The 21,599-nt window shown below is 31.9% G+C and overlaps 2 protein-coding genes across 2 annotated transcripts in view; one reads left to right on the plus strand and one right to left on the minus strand.

Moving 5' to 3' along the window:
* Window positions 1–552, minus strand: part of LOTGIDRAFT_169987 (hypothetical protein) — a gene marked incomplete at both ends in the record, with an annotated part of 2,920 nt that extends 2,368 nt beyond the window's left edge. The window contains one exon of the mRNA XM_009068628.1: window positions 522–552. Coding sequence (XP_009066876.1) covers window positions 522–552 — 31 coding nt within the window. The remainder of the gene's footprint in view (window positions 1–521) is intronic.
* A 2,532-nt stretch (window positions 553–3,084) lies between these two features.
* On the plus strand, window positions 3,085–19,679 carry LOTGIDRAFT_134665 (hypothetical protein; the record flags this gene model as incomplete). The annotated part of the gene is made up of 8 exons (XM_009068629.1): window positions 3,085–3,135; window positions 14,001–14,076; window positions 15,028–15,135; window positions 15,468–15,532; window positions 17,194–17,238; window positions 18,491–18,607; window positions 19,043–19,108; window positions 19,515–19,679. Coding segments are annotated over 8 exons (693 nt in total), but the record flags the coding sequence as incomplete, so codon positions are not given.
* Between the last annotated feature and the right edge of the window lie 1,920 nt (window positions 19,680–21,599).

Below are 21,599 nucleotides of genomic sequence, written 5' to 3' on the forward strand. Positions count from 1 at the left end.
ACCTATTAAAATATTCAGGAGAAAATAACCACACAAACTATTAAATATACAGGAGAAAATAACCACACAAACTCTTAAAATAGACAGAAGAAAATAACCACACAAGCTATTAAAATAGACAGAAGAAAATAACCACACAAACTATTAAATATACAGGAGAAAATAACCACACAAACTATTAAAATAGACAGAAGAAAATAACCACTCAAACTATTAAATATACAGGAGAAAATAACCACACAAACTATTAAAATAGACAGAAGAAAATAACCACACAATCTATTAAATATACAGGAGAAAATAACCACACAAACTATTAAAATATACAGGAGAAAATAACCACACAAACTATTAAATATACAGGAGAAAATAACCACACAAACTATTAAATATACAGGAGAAAATAACCACACAAACTATTAAAATATACAGAAAGATTATTGATATGACAATTCAATGGCGCTTTACAAACTCAGATTGTAATATAACTCTTTGGTTCAAACTTAAATAAATTTACAGACCTGTGAGAAAGAAAACGAAAACAATCTTCATCCTGTATGTTGAGTGGAATTCGGTAGAAATAACCAGAACATATAATAAATTTACTAATTGTTGAAATTAACCATAATTAGCCCAGAATATTGATATGATTACTGATAATTATCTTTAAAGGTACACGTTTAGGATCAGTTTGACCTTAGTCTCAAAATCCTTAGGCCTCTGTATATAGAAAAAAAATACCTTAAAAGGGACCAATCCTACCTAGACCGACAAGTTGACTCTATATAATATTACGTATTTCAGAGGAAGGAAGGATCAAGGAAGAAGAATATTTCAACGCAACCAAATTGGCTGGTCGTCTGACTCTCTGCCGACAGCATTGAGAGACAGGATGTTTCGGTCAAATCCTCCCTTAGTCTGAGAAAGAGATTTTTTTTAGACTGAGCAAACCAGTAACAGTGTTCACAGCTCATCGTCGACATTTGAGCCTTCAAATCCACGTGTGTCCAGAATTATCTGCGTTTGAAAAGTTAGAACACTTTTATTGATTCTATGCCATATAGAAAAACATATAGGCCTAATTAAGATCGAGAAATTTCTAGTGTGAGGTCTGTGAGGTTTGAAACATAGTTAATCCACTTATTAGCCAGTTTAGATGGTAAACGCTTCTTTAAAATTATTAGTTGGTCAATCTAATTGTGATTTTTATGTTTATATTTGATATATTTATTATGATTAGAATAATATTAAAGATGGGTTTCCTTATTTTTTGTGTCAAATTAAGCAAACTATTTGATTCATTGGTGTTTCTAATGAATTATCATGTATTCTTAATCATATCATTATGTTCTTATTGCATATAATTAAGAGTTTTAACAAATCGTAAATGTCCATGTATGTACAGTCTAGATAAACAAACAAAAAAATACTTTTTGACCTTTCTTGATCGGTCACTCATTGGAATTCTGCTGGTAATTCTCTCCTATTTTAGCTAATTACCAATTAATTATGGACATATGAGACAAACTGGTATTTTTCCAAGTCATTAGAACACCTTTACTTTCTATTCATATAGGTATTAGCATTTTCATTTTCATAAATGAAAATAAGGGAACCCATCTTTAATATGTTACCTAATCTATGGAATGAAAAAAGGGCCACCCCATCGAGCGCGTTAAAGATCTATTTTCAATAGGAAAATGAAGAAGTAAAAGGGCAAGAAGGCAAAGCAATGAAGACGAGAGGGCGAGGAAAAAATATCGTCCTATTTATTAATTCAAGGAGATAACCCAATCAAACTCAATAGTCCGAAGTTGGAGGTCTCGGAGTAAAAAGACCAGTGTGAGGTAGATAACTCTTTAAATGAATATGACTAAGACCACAAATAAATTCCTCGTAGCTCTTAACATCACGTGATATTTCTCGACCTTTAACCTTATGGTGATAACAAGCATGGCGATGTTCCGATCAGTTGTGTCAAGCTTAGGCAGTTCTGCCGATTTTTTTACCTTGTTTGGTGTCTTAACGGCGTCTGTGATTGCGTTTAAATCTGCTCTGGGCGTATTTAGGTTTATTTCAACCTATGTTTTAGCGGGTTTACTCGGTTTGTCGGCTGATTTGAAGAAAGCTGGTAGTTGGGCAGGTAACTATACAGCAATTTTACGGATGAACTATGGACTATAGACATTATTCTGCTCTCAAACATCCTTGTTAAGTTTTTCAAGTCATTATTTTGACATAAATTGTAATTCTTCTGTGTTAGACATCAATTTGGATTGTCTTTATGTAGATGAACATATCAGGCATTATTTAGAACTCATTTTTACCACATTTGACTCTGCAATCTGTTTCAATCTCAGTGACTCAAGAGCAAGGGCAGCAAGTGGAGGGTCATTTAATTAAGGTGCAAAGTGTAAGTCATGTATCTGTGAATTCACTTGGAGAGAAGTGTGTTTGTATCTAAAATTAAAATGAACCCACATTTTACTCCAGAAAGATATTTTCAAATAAGAATTTTTACAAAATCATAAACTAGTTGCTTCCCTTTAGTCCCAGAATAATAACGTATTACCTCTCAGCTGTGTTTAAAACTTGTTATTCTTTTGAATATTGTGCTCTAATTGACAACTTTGTATAATGAAATAATCAATTGTAAGCTGATATAAAATGTAATAACTGCTATATATGGAATCTGTATAGCCTATATAATATAAGTCTATATAGAAATGTTTTTGATAGTTTTAGGTTACAATGTTTAATCTATTTATATAAAAGGTATAAACTGTGCCAGGTTGCCAGGTCAATTTATAGTTAGAGTTTCATATAATAGTAACAGGGTAACATATAGTATCATACATCTTATGCAGACCCGTAAGATATTTTTGTGAATGAAAAATTTGAATGTCTTGTTGAGTCTCATAGTTGAGGCCCCCTTGAAAAACTTTGTAATCACCCCCCCCCCACCCCCAAGAAACAGTGGGCTAGCTATTGGCCTCAGCTAATGCCCCCTTTCTGCACATTTGAATAAAATCAAACCTGTCCTTTACAAAGACAAGATATTAGATATATTTCCTAAATTATGTTTCAGTTGTTACTGGTTGTACAGATGGAATTGGTAAAGCTTATGCTGAACAGGTATTCATTTTATCAATTAACTTGTGACTTGAGAAAAGCTGTATAAACATTAAATTGTCAGAATAAATCAAGGCCCTGTGTGCCAAGGGCTGTGTACAATGAAGATCCGTCTACAGTTGAAATAGAAAGAGAAGGTGGATCATTGTACAGACAGAATTTACCTTATTGTCCATTGCACAGGATTGTCTGTTTCATTAATCCAGGAGCAGATGTATGGAGTTAGTAACATTTGTGGTTCCTGCAATTCCACTAAGAATAAGCCTTTTGTCACTAATTGCAACATATACATGCTGTATCACTTAGGAATATGCGATTCGTGACGTCATAAAACACTTAACTGAAGTGGAATTTCAGGAAACACAGACGTCGCATTAGAAATTGGAATAGTGCAAATTGATGCTATCAGTCTTCCCGATACACATAAAAAATTTAGAAAACCTCTTTACAATCCCTTTAAGAATTCAAAAAGCCTCTTTACAATTCCTTTAAGACTGTGGGTACTTGATTCAAATCACCAGTTGGTTGTTTTGGGCTCATTTTGTAATGTTATGTGTCATGTGACTGTGTATTAACCATGTACTGTAATACAATATAGAGACTGATTGGATGATGTCTCTCTGTGGAGTCTTGTCTCTTCGTAAGTAGTGGAAAACAATCGCCAATGACACAAAATTTGCCTACAGATATCAAACAGGTCAGATGTTCACAAACAAATTCAAAGAACTCATGAATATAAATGATCACTCCATATTTGTTTAAAATCAGATAAAAACTGTAGCCTCTATTGTGTTCACAATCCAATTGTGGACTGACAGAAAGACGGATGGATGGACGGACAATATATACGACCCTATTATAATGGAAAATTCACTTTTTATTTAGTGTAACTATTGAACTATTAGACTTACATCAAAGTACACTGTTTATTACAATGTATTTAAAACACATTAAAAAACCAGAAAAATTAATGTTTGTCCCATGTCACTATGGGATTGCCTTGAGCAAATTAACAGGATAAAAAGAAAGTACTTTTGATAATCAATGATTTTTAGAACTTTCTATTAATAAAACAAGATACCATCGAATCAATTTTCTTTTCTGATTTCTTAACATCGTATGGATTTACAATAAATGCGGGGTTCCCACTGTCTTTCAGTTTAAACTTTAATTGATTGACCTAATGGTATTTTCTAAGAATCTAAGAGGGTGGAAGGCAGTCCATTATCATGTAAAATGATGAATTATGTGAAACCAATTGGTTATCAAATTCTTCAATCGAGATTAAACTGTGTTCATTCACCCCATATCTGGAAAAGAAAAATAGAAAATAAATAAAACTCCATTTATTTTTATTTGTAACTCTGTGAAATTGAGGGAACTTATCTTTAAATCGCAATTTTCTCAAATATAAAATCAATCTTGATTTAAAATCGATCAGTGAGTACAATAGTAGGTTTATTTATTTTTCTTAATCATCATAGGAACAATATCGCTAGAAACCATCAAGCGGCAATTAGGACTCTATGCTGATTATCAGAGGTTAAGGAAATTAACAAGTTGCAGAATCAGGACTAATAAAGACACAGCACATCAAGAATAATAAAGACACAGAATCAGGACTGATAAAGGCACAGAATCAGGACTGATAAAGGCACAGCATCAGGACTAATATACCCTTTCGAGATATAATGATGGGTGAACTGAAATTCGGATATGGTTGCAAAATGCTATTAGTAATTATAGTGATGATAGAAGTATTAGATATTTGTAAAGGGAACCAATGTTTTAATCCAGACACTGTTTCTGATGTACATATGGACTCTAGATTTGATTCTGAATATTTTCTAGTCCAGGCTTCAATAGGACCTGTTGATTGTATTAGAACATGCAAATCATGTGGATTATGTAAGTTTGTGAATTTTAACAAAAGGACTCTAGATTGCTCACTCCTGGCAGTAGAAGGTCAGTTGATCACTGACAATGATTATATTTCTATAGAGTCTTATAAATGGAATGATAACATGATGGGTGTATGTAAAGATCATAACTGTCCTTATAATACATTGTGTGTGGTAGAAGATGATAACTATACCTGTATACCATTAGGGTGTTTAATACCACAAATAGATAATATCAATGTCACTTCCTTCTACAGTAAGTTATTGTGGAATTTTGGAGAAGTTGTAGAGTATGCTTGTGAACAAGGCTTTTTTACCCGCACTAATGCTACTTGCTTGAGTACAGGCCAATGGAGTGACTTTCAGTGTACTGCTTTTTCTAAATGTGGTGATAATTCAGTCTGTGGTCCACAAGAAGAGAAGTTTTACTGGCTCCTCCTGATTGCTACTGAGACTCGACAGAAGGTCCATTGTAAAAACGCAATTGGCCCTTCAATATTACTAGCAGAATACAACATGGCATCAACTCCTGCATACAAAAGAACTGCTGGATCATGTGACTTGATTCCTGAACCAGAGCCACAGGCGCATGATATGGGTTATACAGATTATCAAATGACAAGAGTAATACTGAATCCTCTGAGCAAAGATAAATAGTCCAGGGTCTAGTAATTCCACGTACAGTCTTCAGGACTTTGGAAAAGCCGGGGATTGCTATGCTGGAGACAACAGTAGTGAATGTGGTGTCATTGGAAGATTTATTATCAATACTCGTAACACTGGCTACAAAGTTAAAACATCAGTTAAATGGAAAACTTGGGGTACAGCTGGGGTGATTGCTAACATTACCTGGTCACCAGATGGTCATGTGATTGAGGGATATTGTGGGGGTAATTGTGGAGGCTGTGAAGTTGATGGGAAAATTCTGCTGGAGTCTGACCCAGATTTTACCCCACTCTTTGAGTCAGCAGAACTATCATTTTGTAGATTTCCACTCTAGAGTTGTACTGTTATCTATAAATGTAGGTAAAAAATGTACTTTCGAAGAAGTGTGTCATATATTGTATTATATTGTATGATATTCTTTTGTGTTTTTTGTTATGATTTATGTAGATGCATCAATTGTTAGACTGAGTATTTATGAATTTGTAGATTTCCAGTTTTGTCTCATAGTGATCTATAGTGAGTCAAGTTTATTAGTTATTTCTACCATAGATAGGTTTATTACTATTAATTATTTGTAGATTTCCACTTTTATAATTCAGTAATTTAGTCAGAGATTTTAAAAAAAACAGTTATCTATTGTAGATTTCAACTTTTATTTATGAGGATTTTTTTAGTAAGAATGTAGTTTTCCAATCTTATTTAAATGTTATACTTAAGTATTTAGTTTTCTAAAGATTGAAGATTCTCACTATACAGATAGTGCCAGCACAATTATTAAGATGTAGATTTCCACTATTTTCTATACAGTTTTCTGTAGATTGTAGATGTTAACTCTTTTATATATCGTAGATTTCCACCATATAGATAGTGCCACCACAATTTATTATGTGTAGATTTCCACTCTTTTTATAAAGTGTTCTATATATCATAGATTACCATCCAAATTGATTACATGTAGATTTCCACATCTATTTATAAGGTTGTTTATTATTATAGATTTCCAATTTATAGAAAGTGTCTTTACAATTGTATATCTGTAGATTTCCACCACCATAGATAGTGTCTGCACAATTAATTATGTGTAGATTTCCACTAATATTTAAAAAGTGTTCTGTAGATTGTAGATTTCCAATTTATAAAATTTCAAATTACAAAATATGACTAAAAAAAATTTATTGTGTCATGACACATTTTCTTTAAAAAAATTATTTTATGATCTTCACATTTATTGTTATTTCATGATGCTTTTCAGAAACAGAATAAACTTTTAGAACGAATTGTACTTTCTTCGAAAAAATTTTTCTATAAAGTTTCATCCATTTTTGATTCTTGTAGTTGCTTTTTCTGAAATAAGATAAATTTTCAAAATAAAGTTGGAAGTTTAAAAATTTTGGACATCATGCCTGACATTAGAACCTATAACTAGAATTTGTCGATGTAACCAGGCAAATGACATCATGTACAGATTCCTAATGTTTAGCCAACTGTGCTACAACCCATGGCCAAATATACATATATATATATTTACTATGTCATGAAACATGTAGACATAGATAATATTTTGTTACAAAACTTTATTTATCTCTATTTAATAATTTCCTTTTACGTACACAATTGTTAACAGATCTAATCTGTATATTATCTAGTTATTCAGATGGAAAATAAATCAAGCCAACTAGCAATTTTACAATGTACATTGAAGAAAATTCTAAGCTTTCCAATTGGCTGAAGTCTAGCATACCAGCTGCCTCGCTTCTGGCCTTCTTTCTATGAATAGGAGGGAAAATGAAATGAAATGAATAGAGTTTTACATCCTACTTTTCTGCACCATGTATATGATAGGAAGGAAACCTAGGAGAAAATTTGAATGAAATTTCCTTCTATTTCATGCTAAAATTGACTTTCTCCCAGTTAGCAGAGAAGCATCTACTCCATTGAAACATCAAATGAAAACACTGGAAAAGAAATCTGCACAAGCTAGACAATTCTGTTAATCAAAATCTCGTTCAAAGCATAATCAAGAGTAAGAGATGTATAGTAACGGTGTATAGTAGTGGACTCTTCCAAAGAGAGAAGTACCATCAGGGGTCTTATTCTCCAAAACTTAACTTGAAGATGATTTTAGTTTTCCAGTCATCTGAATGGTTAATCACTGAAATTGATTTTAAATTTAGTTTTATTATCCAATCAGATTACTGCATTTCTTAAAATATAGATTTTAGTTTAAAGTTAAGTTTTGTAGATTATGACTCTAGGTGTTATAGTCCTTACAAAGAGTTAAGAAAATAGGAATGAATGCATAAAAACACATCACTATTTGTCATACATCAATGTGTTGAAATAAAGTTTCTTATATAATGAGTAAAACAGAACTGGTTTCAACATGCCAAACCAATTTTTCTGATCAGATTTATTAATCTGAATTGAACTGTGCTTAGTAGCCCTGAATAGAACTCAAAATATAATGTTAAACTTTATTGCATTTCTTTATTATTTTGCTTTCTAATTAAGTGGAAAGAAGCTCATTTTTAAATCTCAATTATATTTTTTATCTTGGTTTTTATGAGATTAATGTATCAATCAGTAAAAACATAGGAAGTTTTTTTTTTTTTCTAAAAACCTGTATAAGAAGAATGTACTGAATGATGTACACAATTAGTTCTTTATGAGGCTCTATGAAGATATCAAACCAAAAACAGATTATCAGAGGCTGAGGAAACTTCAAGACCAATACAAACACAGAATCAGGACTGATAAAGGCACAGAATCAGGACTAATAAAGGCACAGAATCGGGACTGATAAAGGCACAGAATCGGGACTGATAAAAGCACAGAATCGGGACTAATAAAGGCACCGAATCAGGACTAATAAAGGCACAGAATCAGGACTGATAAAGGCACAGAATCAGGACTGATAAAAGCACAGAATCAGGACTGATGAAGGCACAGAATCAGGACTGATAAAAGCACAGAATCAGGACTGATGAAGGCACAGAATCAGGACTAATAAAGGCACAGAATCGGGACTGATGAAGGCACAGAATCGGGACTGATAAAGACAGAATCGGGACAAATAAAGGCACAGAATCAGGACTGATAAAGGCACAGAATCGGGACTAATAAAGGCACAGAATCGGGACTAATAAAGGCACAGAATCGGGACTAATAAAGGCACAGAATCGGGACTGATAAAGGCACAGAATCGGGACTGATAAAGGCACAGAATCAGGACTGATAAAGGCACAGAATTGGGACTAATAAAGGCACCGAATTGGGACTAATAAAGGCACCGAATCAGGACTAATAAAGGCACAGAATCAGGACTGATGAAGGCACAGAATCAGGACTGATAAAAGCACAGAATCAGGACTAATAAAGGCACAGAATCGGGACTAATTAAGGCACAGAATCAGGACTGATAAAGGCACAGAATCGGGACTAATAAAGGCACAGAATCGGGACTGATAAAGGCACAGAATCGGGACTGATAAAGGCACAGAATCAGGACTGTTAAAGGCACAGAATCAGGACCCTTTTGAGATATAATGATGACCATGGATGAACTGAAATTCGGATATGGTTGCAAAATGCTATTAGTAATTATAGTGATGATAGAAGTATTAGATATTTGTAAAGGGAACCAATGTTTTAATCCAGACACTGTTTCTGATGTACATATGAGCTCTAGATTTGATTCTGAAGATTTTCTAGTCCAGGCTTCAATAGGACCTGTTGATTGTATTAGAACATGCAAATCATGTGGATTATGTAAGTTTGTGAATTTTAACAAAAGGACTCTAGATTGCTCACTCCTGGCAGTAGAAGGTCAGTTGATCACTGACAATGATTATATTTCTATAGAGTCTTATAAATGGAATGATAACATGATGGGTGTATGTAAAGATCATAACTGTCCTTATAATACATTGTGTGTGGTAGAAGATGATAACTATACCTGTATACCATTAGGGTGTGGAATACCACAAACAGATAATATCAATGTCACTTCCTCCAACAGTAAGTTATTGTGGAATTTTGGGGACCTTGTAGAGTATGCTTGTGAACAAGGCTTTTTCACCCACACTAATGCTACTTGCTTGAGCACAGGCCAATGGAGTGAGTTTCAGTGTACTGCTCTTTATACGTCCACATGAATATGTGGTCGTATATTGTCGTTGCCCCTGTCCGTCGGTCCCTCCGTCAACATTTCTTGTGAGCACTATAGAGACTACAGTTTTTATCTGATTTTGATAAAACTTGGTGTGATGCTTCAGATTGATAAGATCTCGGTCAAGTTCGAATTTGACATATTTTCGATGAACGGTTTTTGACATATTGCCCTTGACTTAGAACGCCTTGAAATTTGTTAAAAATTGTTCGTGAGCAGGATTGAAGCTACAGTTTTCATCCGATTCTGATGAAACTTGGTGTGATCATTGGAATTCATAAGATCTCGGACAAGTTCTAACTTGACGCATTTTCGATGAATTGTTTTTGAGTTATTGCCCTTGACTTTGTTAAAACGCGTCAAAATTTGTTAAAAATAGTTCGTGAGCACGATTGAAGCTACAGTTTTCAACCGATTCTGATGAAACTTAGTGTGATCATTGGAATTGATAAGATCTCGGACAAGTTTTAACTTGACGCATTTTCGATGAACGGTTTTTGAGTTATTGCCCTTCACTTTGTTAAAACGCGTCAAAATTTGTTAAAAATAGTTCGTGAGCAGGATTGAAGCTACAGTTTTCAACCGATTCTGATGAAACTTGGTGTGATCATTGGAATTGATAAGATCTCGGACAAGTTCTAACTAGACGCATTTTCGATGAACGGTTTTTGAGTTATTGCCCTTGACTTAGTTAAAACGCGTCAAAATTTGTTAAAAATAGTTCGTGAGCAGGATTGAAGCTACAGTTTTCAACCGATTCTGATGAAACTTGGTGTGATCATTGGAATTGATAAGATCTCGGACAAGTTCTAACAAGAGATATTTTTGATGAACATTTTTTGAGTTATTGCCTTTGACTTTGTTAAAACGCGTCAAAAGTTGTTTTTTGCCCTTGATTAGAGCTGTGTGATTTAATTGTTTGTTGTATTTGGGTTATTGATATTGATTTTAAAAAATTTTGTGGAATTATTCAGCATGAATAATTTCTTCAATATGAGAAAATTCGTACTTTAGTCACTAAAGACTGTTTTATTATTTCTGACAGCTGCCAGTGGGCGTATGTTACCTTGCAACGCAAGCTATCTTTCTAAATGTGGTGATAATTCAGTCTGTGGTCCACAAGAAGAAAAGTTTTACTGGCTCCTCCTGATTGCTACTGGGACTCGACAGAAGGTCCATTGTAAAAACGAAATTGGCCCTTCACAACATGGCATCAACTCCTGCATACAAAAGAACTGCTGGATCATGTGACTTGATTCCTGAACCAGACCCACAGGCGCATGATATGGGTTATACAGATTATCAAATGACAAGAGTAATACTGAATCCTCTGAACACGAAGATAAATAACAATTATCTATTTGTAGATTTCAGTTCCTATTCATAAGGTTGTGTCTTTACAATTGTATATCTGTAGATTTCCACCATTTAAATAGTATCAGCACAATTATATTTTTGTAGATTTCCACTATATTATAAAGTTATGTATAAGTTGTAGATTTCCACCATAAAGTTAGTACAGTTTTTTGATTGTAGATTTCCACTATATAGTATGGATCAGCACAGAATTCTAGAAGATTTCAAAAATTACAATATGTGGAACTGAAAATTTCTATTAGCAGGTTACATTAAATATTATTCTAATTTGCTCTGAATCAGAAAATTTGTTCTATAGAAAATGATATGTATTTTAGATGTTGTGTGAATTCAAAATGATAATCAGATTCTCTTACAATTTAATAAAAAAAATGCCCCAAGTAAGTGTTGTTAAAAAGATGACATCATGGCCTTCTGTTATTACTGAAAGTTATTGAAACACCTTTAAGGTGACATTAGATGCATAGCTCATTTCAACCACATTGCAGAAGAACCAGGCATTTAGATTTAGATTCTGAAACGTGCTACTGATAGCTAATTTGGACTCTCTCAGTATGTAAAGATAAGATTTTGACATTGTTATCCCCATCTCCACAATGTGAAACTATTACAAACTATGTCTTGTACCTTGACTCCATAGCTACCTTTCTTGTATCAAGGAAGTTTTAATATGCAGCGATTTGATTGGATTGTACACTAGTTGACTACTGTTGTACCCCTACACCATTGTGTCCAAACCACACCCCAATTCGTCATACTTCCTTTGGGCCGTGGTAACACAAGTGAGAAAAATTACGTTTCCATAGCTAAATATGATTCAGTCAAAATTGGCCCTACAGTATTGGTAGCAAATTTCAGCCACTGAAAACAAATCACTTGTTATGTTTGTGAATGAAAACAAAACGAAAGCAGGGTGCCATGACATTTTTTTGATGAATGTGTACGGTACAAAAGAACTGAAGCCGAGAGAAAATCAAACCCTTACTTTGGAATATTTACTTGGAAAGAATGTGTTCTACAGGCAGCGGCAAAGCTTTTTTGTTAACATGATCGCATTACTGTTCTACCGATCTGATTGGTCAAATTTAAATGCCACAAATCTGGTTTCCACGCCCCCAAAAAGAATTATAGTGAGCTTAGTTTAATACCGGTTAATATGACCATGTCAAAACCTGTATTCCTGATACGATGCCTCTACAGTAAATCCAATCAAATTTGGATGCATTTACAATCTTAAAGATGGGTTTCCTTATTTTTTAGTGTCAAATTAATGTGAGCCAGACTGGTATTTTTCCAAGTCATTAGAACACCTCTACTTTCTATCCATATAAGTATTAGCATTTTCATTTTCATAAATGAAAATAATGGAACACATGTTTAAGGGATACAGGTGTACAGAAAGGTGGCTATTATGAAACTAAGTTATAACATGATATCATCAATTTCCTTTGATCTTTTCATTGTATAAATGGGTGGGAGGTGCTTGCCTGTTGTATAAATCGTTAAATGGATTTCATTCGTTAACAGATTTAAACGCAGCGCCCTTTGGGCTTGGCGTTTAAATGGGTTAACAAATGAAAACTGTGCTATAGATATTACTTGTAAGACACAGTCATAATAGCTTGACATTGTTAATATCATATGATTGATCATTGATTATAAATACTATGTAATGTCAGTATCATTTATGATTTATAAAGTTTGAAACAAGTTCTTCCAATTAGTCTTCTTCTTGCTTCACTAATAGTTCTTTATATGTAAAGGTTAAGTACTATTGTACTCTAGTACCCCTCAGGTTATACAGTGTACCTGTAAATATCTAATATATATATAGACAAGTTGACATGACAGGCAGTGGAACTTCATGTCCTAGAGGTTATGACAGGCCGTGAAGTATGCAATGGGAAATTTTGCACAGACCTCTGCATTAGCTAACTCTTTCATTTTTCAGCTGTATACAGATCTTTAATGTACACAGAGCTTTCATTTTTTTACCCACTTGAATTCCATGTTTTAAGTATAACCTCTACTGGAGCTCTTATTAATTGGTATTGCATGGACAAATGTTAAGAAGGCATCAAGAAACAAATGTAGAGAATGTTTGCCCTTATTGCCAGCGTAATTGTAAGAACTAAGACTAAAACAGAAATGTTTCATCATGCAACTAGGCATCTCTTTTAGTGAGAAAAGAAGGTGGAACATTTTTGGCGTGAAATATTTCTCCAAAAAAACTTTTTAGGATTTTTCATTGATTATTGCTTCAAGTAGTTGCTTTTATATTTTTATAATACATATTTTTTAGCAAAAGATTCTTATCTTGTTATTTATATTAATGACTATTTCCTTGTTTTTTTCAGAAATTATAATAATTCTTAGGAATAAATTGTTTTTCTTAAGGTTTTAACATATTGATCTTTCTATATCTGGTACATTGACATCTAAATTTTTGCCCAATACATCCTTTTACTTCTGCCACCCCATTTCAAGAGTCAACTATTTCCTTTAATTCTACACTATATGATGGCTAAAAGTTAAAAGCTGGTTTATGAAACGACAAAACAACATGAGCTCTACACAAATTCTGAATTCTCGAAAGACAAACAAAAACTTTCCTGTCAAATTATATCGAACCCTATAAACTATCTATTTGCTTAAATCAAACATGGATTCCCAAAGCTACAGAGATTATATTTGACACAGTGATAGTCTTCTGTGTTCAGGATGTATATAAATTAAACTATAATTTGATGTTGTAGATTGCTAAGAAAGGAATCAATGTGGTATTGATCAGTAGAACACAATCTAAATTAGATGAACTAGCCACAGAAATAGGTAGGTTTACTGTGTCTAGACAATATTGATGTCACTTTTTCTTCCATACAATGACTATTATCTCCTGTTTTTCTGTTATCCAAATTCATTCATACCCTCATGGAAATGTGGGTGTATGTTGCCGTCACCCATATCCGTCGGTCAGTCAACATTTCTTGTGAACACAATAGAGACTACAGTTTTCAACTGATTTGAATGAAATTTGGTGTGATCATTTATATTGATGAGATCTTGGACAAGTGTGAATTTAATGATATTTCAATGAACAGCCTTTGAGTTAATGCACTTGACTTACGAAAAACACGTCAAAATTTGTTTGTGAACACATTAGAGACAGTTTCCAATTAATTTTAATGCAACGTGGTGTGATCATGTATATTGATGTGATAATTTGATGTTTTTGTGTTATTGATAATGATTTTTAAAAATTTTGTGGTATTTCTCAGCATAAATAACTGGCAGTAAATATATATATCATTGAATTCAAACTATTAAAATTTCTTTAATATGAGAAAATTCATACTTTAGTCTAAAGACTGTTTAGACTGACAGCTGCCAGTGGGTGTATGTTACCTTGCCTGACAAGCTATCTTTGTGTCATGTTTTGGGAAGTTTGCATGTTTAAGTATAAGCTTATTGAATGTTGTTTTTGATTTCCGAAGCTGGCTGTCTTGATGAAGATTCTGATTCTGTATGAAGTCTCAGACATAGATAAGCATTATCAATTGAATTCCTGCTGGCACTGTTTTATTTAATTTTTTTTTTTTTTTTGGAAAGCAAGCTTACATTATGAACACAATAAGAGTTTAGATCAGACTTCGATAATGGCCTAAGGTGATATTTCTAATTGTTTTGATTTCACATTTTTTTCTCTCTTGACTCAATCATGAATATGTTTATCTACACAATAGCTAAAGTAGAGTTTGATTATATAATATTATTATATTGTAGAATCTAAGTATAAAGTTGAAACGAAGACTATAGCAGTAGATTTTAGTAGAACTGATATATATGATAAAATTCGAGTTGGTTTGACTGGACTAGATATTGGTACATTAGGTAATTTGGTAATTAAATAGTGACCTCTAGTCAATATGCATCATAACTTTGGATATAAAGGAGCTTTTTTTGGTGTATCAAAAAAAATATTTATGATTTATATTTGCATTATTCCAATTTATATGTCAGATGTCTGTGGTTCCTGAAATAAAATAAATATTATTGTTTTGGCAAAATTTCTTTCAATTGCTTACTGTATGGTGTTGCATTATTACTTCACTAAAATGCAAAAATGTAAGATGTAAAACTCCAATTTGTATTCGCATAATACTTTTAAATTGTAGACTTACTATATTTATTTTTTGATAGAATATTTTTTTTTTATATTTCAGTTAATAATGTTGGAATGAGTTATAGCTTCCCTGAATATTTTGCAGATCTTGAAAACAGGGAAAAGGTATAAAATCCCACTCTTTTTTCTGTTAAATAACTTTTCGTGCTCAACCTTGGCTATTATTACATACCTATATCCATATCACATCATCTTCAACAAATATTGTTACTTTTATAAACAAGATGTCCCATTGTACCATTTGAGCCAAAATTCAGAATATACAAAATGTTATATTGATCTGAATTGCTTCAAAATTCAGAATATACAAAATGTTATATTTATCTGAATTGCTTCAAAATTCAGAATATACAAAATGTTATATTTATCTGAATTGCTTCTAAATTCAGAATATACAAAATGTTATATTTATCTGAATTGCTTCAAAATTCAGAATATACAAAATGTTATATTGATCTGAATTGCTTCAAAATTCAGAATATACAAAATGTTATATTGATCTGAATTGCTTCTAAATTCAGAATATACAAAATGTTATATTTATCTGAATTGCTTCTAAATTCAGAATATACAAAATGTTATATTTATCTGAATTGCTTCAAAATTCAGAATATACAAAATGTTATATTGATCTGAATTGCTTCTAAATTCAGAATATACAAAATGTTATATTTATCTGAATTGCTTCTAAATTCAGAATATACAAAATGTTATATTTATCTGAATTGCTTCTAAATTCAGAATATACAAAATGTTATATTTATCTGAATTGCTTCAAAATTCAGAATATACAAAATGTTATATTGATCTGAATTGAGTCAAAATTCAGAATATACAAAATGTTATATTTATCTGAATTAAGTCAAAATTTAGAATATACAAAATGTTATATTTATCTGAATTACTTCAAAATTCACAATATACAAAATGTTATATTTATCTGAATTAAGTCAAAATTTAGAATATACAAAATGTTATATTTATCTGAATTGTTTCAAATTCACAATATACAAAATGCTATATTTATCATAGGTTTATTAAAGGGACAGGTTCGCCATCATTTCGCCTGAGTTTAAAAGAGACTCTGCCATATTTAAAAAAAGACGTATGAAAAAAGAAAGTGAAATTCCTAATTTCAGGTATTTTAAGGGATTATGCAATTTTCTTACATTTCTAGTACTTCTGAAGACTATTTACAAATATTCAAGACTCAGCCCTGGAAAATTGCAAATCTGTCCCTTTAAATGACATAAAATGGAAATCAATATGGATCTAACACGATGCATACTGCAGAATTTAAAAGTGGCTAAAAAATAGTCAAATTGTAAATAAGTGCATTAAGGTTTTAGATAGAGTAAGAGTTGAAAAAAATTGAAAAAATCATTCAATTAGATTGTTTATGAAGACATTTTTTAATATTTCTTAAAGTTTTTTGGATGCATTCCATGTTTTTGGATATAAATCTGCATCTTTAATGATTATTATTATAGATTATCAATATTTGAAGTATGTTGCAGCTTGAAAAAGCTGTGTATGTCATCACAAACAAGTGCATTTTGTTTTTGGATAAAAATAAAAGAGTTTAAAAATGAAGGAATCTCTTATAGAGACATGTTTTAATATTTCATAAGCTGCTATGTTCTGTACTAAAATCTTCTAATGATTATTATTGATTATTGATATTTTATTTTTATAATATGTTTTTAACTTCAACTCTGATTGTGTTTATTAATTACTGATATTGTTTTTAATTAATATTTTTTCAGGTATTGATTGATATGATAAACACCAATATGACTTCCTGTTCTATGGTAAGTACAAAATCAGGATTAGGCATATTACAGTATATTTGTATATGTATAATGCACAGTTTTTTACCCTAAAAAGGACTGAAATTATAATCTAACTTTGCAGATCAAGATATTTTTTATTGTTTCTGCACTTAACTACTTTCATCTCTGTATATTGTAAATGACTAGTATAGTGTTGTAAATCTGTATATTGTAGATGACTAGTAAAGTGTTGTATATCTGTATATTATAGATGACTAGTATAGTGTTGTATATGTGTATATTGTAGATGACTAGTATAGTGTTGTATATCAGTATATTGTAGATGACTAGTATAGTGTTGTATATCTGTATATTGTTAATGACTAGTATAGTGTTGTAAATCTGTATATTGTAGATTACTAGTATAGTGTTGTATATCTGTATATTGTAGATGACTAGTATAGTGTTGTATATCTGTATATTGTAGATGACTAGTATAGTGTTGTATATCTGTATATTGTTAATGACTAGTATAGTGTTGTAAATCTGTATATTGTAGATTACTAGTATAGTGTTGTATATCTGTATATTGTAGATGACTAGTATAGTGTTGTAAATCTGTATATTGTAAATGACTAGTATAGTGTTGTATATCTGTATATTGTTAATGACTAGTATAGTGTTGTATATTTGAATATTGTAGATGACTAGTATAGTGTTGTATATCTGTATATTGTAGATGACTAGTATAGTGTTGTATATTGTAGATGACGAGTATAGTGTTGTATATCTGTATATTGTTAATGACTAGTATAGTGTTGTATATCTGTATATTATAGATGACTAGTAAAGTGTTGTATATCTGTATATTATAAATGACTAGTATAGTGTTGTATATCTGTATATTATAAATGACTAGTATAGTGTTGTATATCTGTATATTATAAATGACTAGTATAGTGTTGTATATCTGTATATTATAAATGACTAGTATAGTGTTGTATATCTGTATATTGTAGATGACTAGTATAGTGTTGTATATTGTAGATGACTAGTATAGTGTTGTATATGATAGATGACTAGTATAGTGTTGTATATCTGTATATTGTAAATGACTAGTAAAGTGTTGTATATCTGTATATTATAGATGACTAGTATAGTGTTGTATATCTGTATATTGTAAATGACTAGTAAAGTGTTGTATATCTGTATATTGTAAATGACTAGTAAAGTGTTGTATATCTGTATATTGTTAATGACTAGTAAAGTGTTGTATATCTGTATATTGTAGATGACTAGTATAGTGTTACCAGGAATGTTAGAGAGGAGAAGAGGTATTATTATAAATATTGCATCATCATCAGCTCTCTCACCTCTACCCTTACTTACAGTCTATGCTGCTACCAAGGTACACTTTCTTTATTTTACTTATTATTTTCATGTCTGACTTATTGAATGAAAGGGATTTAATAATCTGGTTGTATCTCATGATTTTGACCATTATAGTAGTGGCAGTTGTCACAGACCATGCTTACTCTTTTCGAAACACCTGATGGTACTTCTCTTTGGAGGAGTCAACTAAATACAACTCCCGATTCTGCCAATTTTCAGACAAGGTTTTTGATTGACAGAGTTGTCTTTCTTGTACAGATTTTTATTTCTCTGTAGACAAGCTGATTTGCAGCTCATTTAGGGAAAGGAAATGCCTCGTTCTGTAGCACATTGCAGAGTGAAAGTCCCATTTCTGGTTAACCAGCAATCATATGAAGGTCAGAAAATTTTCTTGTCCAACTCAACACTTGCAAGTAATGTAATAATAGAACTTTATTTTGCTTTATTTTAGGCATATATGGATTTTTTCTCACGAGGGCTAAATGAAGAAACTGCCAGTAAAGGTGTTATACATCAGGTTAGATTTATTATTATCATATCTTAGTCTAGTAGAATAGAGGGTTGTGTCCGTGAGTTAAATCACTCCAGATATCTAGGGTTTTAGTCACAAGAGATATCTATATAACAGATACCTGGTTTTCCATCGTGGTACAGATCTTATGGAGTGATGCAGTAGAAGAGTGGATTCTTTCAAAAGAAAGCCTCAAAGAGATTCAGAGAAATTGGTTGTCTTCTAAACTTGGGAGTTTCCATTGCCTTAAACTTCACCATTCTCATGAAGTATTTAGCTTTCGTTATAGATACAGTTGAGGAGCAAAAACTTCAATATTTCAATCTGAAATTCTATTGAGTAAGGTTGCCTTGTGTTTTATAAGATCGCTGGTAACAGGAAGACACAAATCAATCCACAATGTATTTTGTAGGTTGTTGTACCAGGGTTTGTAGCTACCAAATTATCCAAGATCAGGAGAGCTAATCTATTTGCTCCTACACCATCTACGTTTGTATGCAGTGCGTTAGCTACTGTTGGTATTGAGTCACGTACATTTGGATATTGGTCTCATGTCATCATGGTAAGTATAGTCTAGCAAAATTATTGCCCCCCTAGAAAAATGGTTTGTACCCCAACTTCATTCCTAATAAAATTGAAAACACGATTTTTATACGTTTTGATTCAAAATATGTGGCAGAATGCACTAAATTAGTTCTAATTAGCTAAAACTTTCTAGGGAAAAACCTCTTAGACTCTCCATGAGAGACATGCAACTATCTTCTCAACAGAACTTCTGCATTTTTAATCTCAACCTTGACAGTAAAATTGTCCTTATTTAGTCAGTCTGTCCCCTATTTGCAGCCCCGTCTCAAGAAGCTAGCACCGCCACTGGAATTTATGTTGTATGACTATTTTCAGGATTTGGCCAGGTCTGTCTTACCTTCCAGTTTTGCCCACAATATTCTACTGAAAGCTAGAGCAGCTAACTATCGTAAAGCTAAGAAGAGTACCTAAATCTGGGTATATTGGATGGAGAAAACAGATACAGAAAGTGTTAAATGCATAATTAAGGCCATCTTCAGTCTTTAACAATTTAATAAAAAAAAAAGTAAATGGGTAGTATGTGTATTTATTCCAGCATTTTTCATTCAAATTTAGTAAAATCCAAGCCAAAACTCAAAGTGAAAAATTAGATCATTGACCAATCATAATACACATGTATTTATATATATATTATTATATTTGGGTTTAATATCATCTCTTATCTTCAAGTCTAAATGTCTGGTATATTTTGGGTATAGAGAACTGATTTTAGAATTGCTCAATATTATAATTTGGCTGAATATTTAGACATCAAAATTCTAACTCTCAAAATGAATTTGTGCAAACTTATTCCAGTGACCATACAGAGTGTTGGCAGAATAGCAGCATTAGCCTTTTTAACTGTCCATAGCACATACAAATCCCTTATTTTATCTAAGCCTGGTCTTATATTTATTGAGGGTTTTTTGTTTCCACTTCGAGAATTTGTGAATTATTCATCCAAGTACATTTTGCACTTTATTTATTTTTGGTAATTCCGTCACTTGCCTTATAAATTGTTTTATTTTTCTATTCCTACTATATCTAGTAATTGATGTAATGTGGTGTTTACAATAATAAAATATTTTCACTGTTAAGATAGTGCTCAGAACGATTGTAGAGTGATATAACAATATTAAAACAGAACTAATTCTAATGTTGTGCTTGTATGTGTATTAAAATACTTTTATATATGGTCCCATAAAACTATGTTGGTTTGTGAAGTGTTATAAATTTATCATCTGCCCACTTTATATAAATCAGGAATTTTCTGATAATAAGTCTGCAATTTTATTGTAAAAAATGTCAAAATGTTTTCTACTTAGGTTATAGATTGTTTTATATTATTAACTATTAGTGTGTTCTTGTTTTACTTCCATTTGTTGCTTTTTTGTATGATTTCTTTTCATGAATAAATGTTAAGTGGTTATGTCCGTATATTTAATTCCAGCCATTTCACAAAAACACAGTCAGCTGACCAAGTAATGGACAACACTCTTCTCTGCTATCAGTTTCATGCCTCATGAACTGATACGCAGCTCTGGAGAACTCAAACAGCACAGTGGTGTTTCTAGAAAACATCAGGTGAGGGGGCCAAATTGGAGCCACAAAATTTCCCAAGAGGACCACAGGCACTATTTAAAATGATAAAATGAGAAAAGTATAAACTTTTGAATTGAATATTTTTATAATGGTTGCTAGAAAGACTAATATGGTTCATGTCTATCACATGTGATCTAATTCATGAATCTGTGAGAACAGATTAGGCTTCACCCATTTAGATACAGTTGTTAATCACCACAAACAACCGTACAAAATAACCTTGCTCCAATCTTTCTAGATATCTTTTATGCATTGGAAGTTCCTCAAGCATACCTAAATACCATTTTGTCTGAAAAGCATTTGTCGTTCAAAATTAAATTTCATTTCTGAT

Source organism: Lottia gigantea (genome assembly GCF_000327385.1).
Source record: "Lottia gigantea unplaced genomic scaffold LOTGIsca_92, whole genome shotgun sequence".
Taxonomy (NCBI): domain Eukaryota; kingdom Metazoa; phylum Mollusca; class Gastropoda; family Lottiidae; genus Lottia; species Lottia gigantea.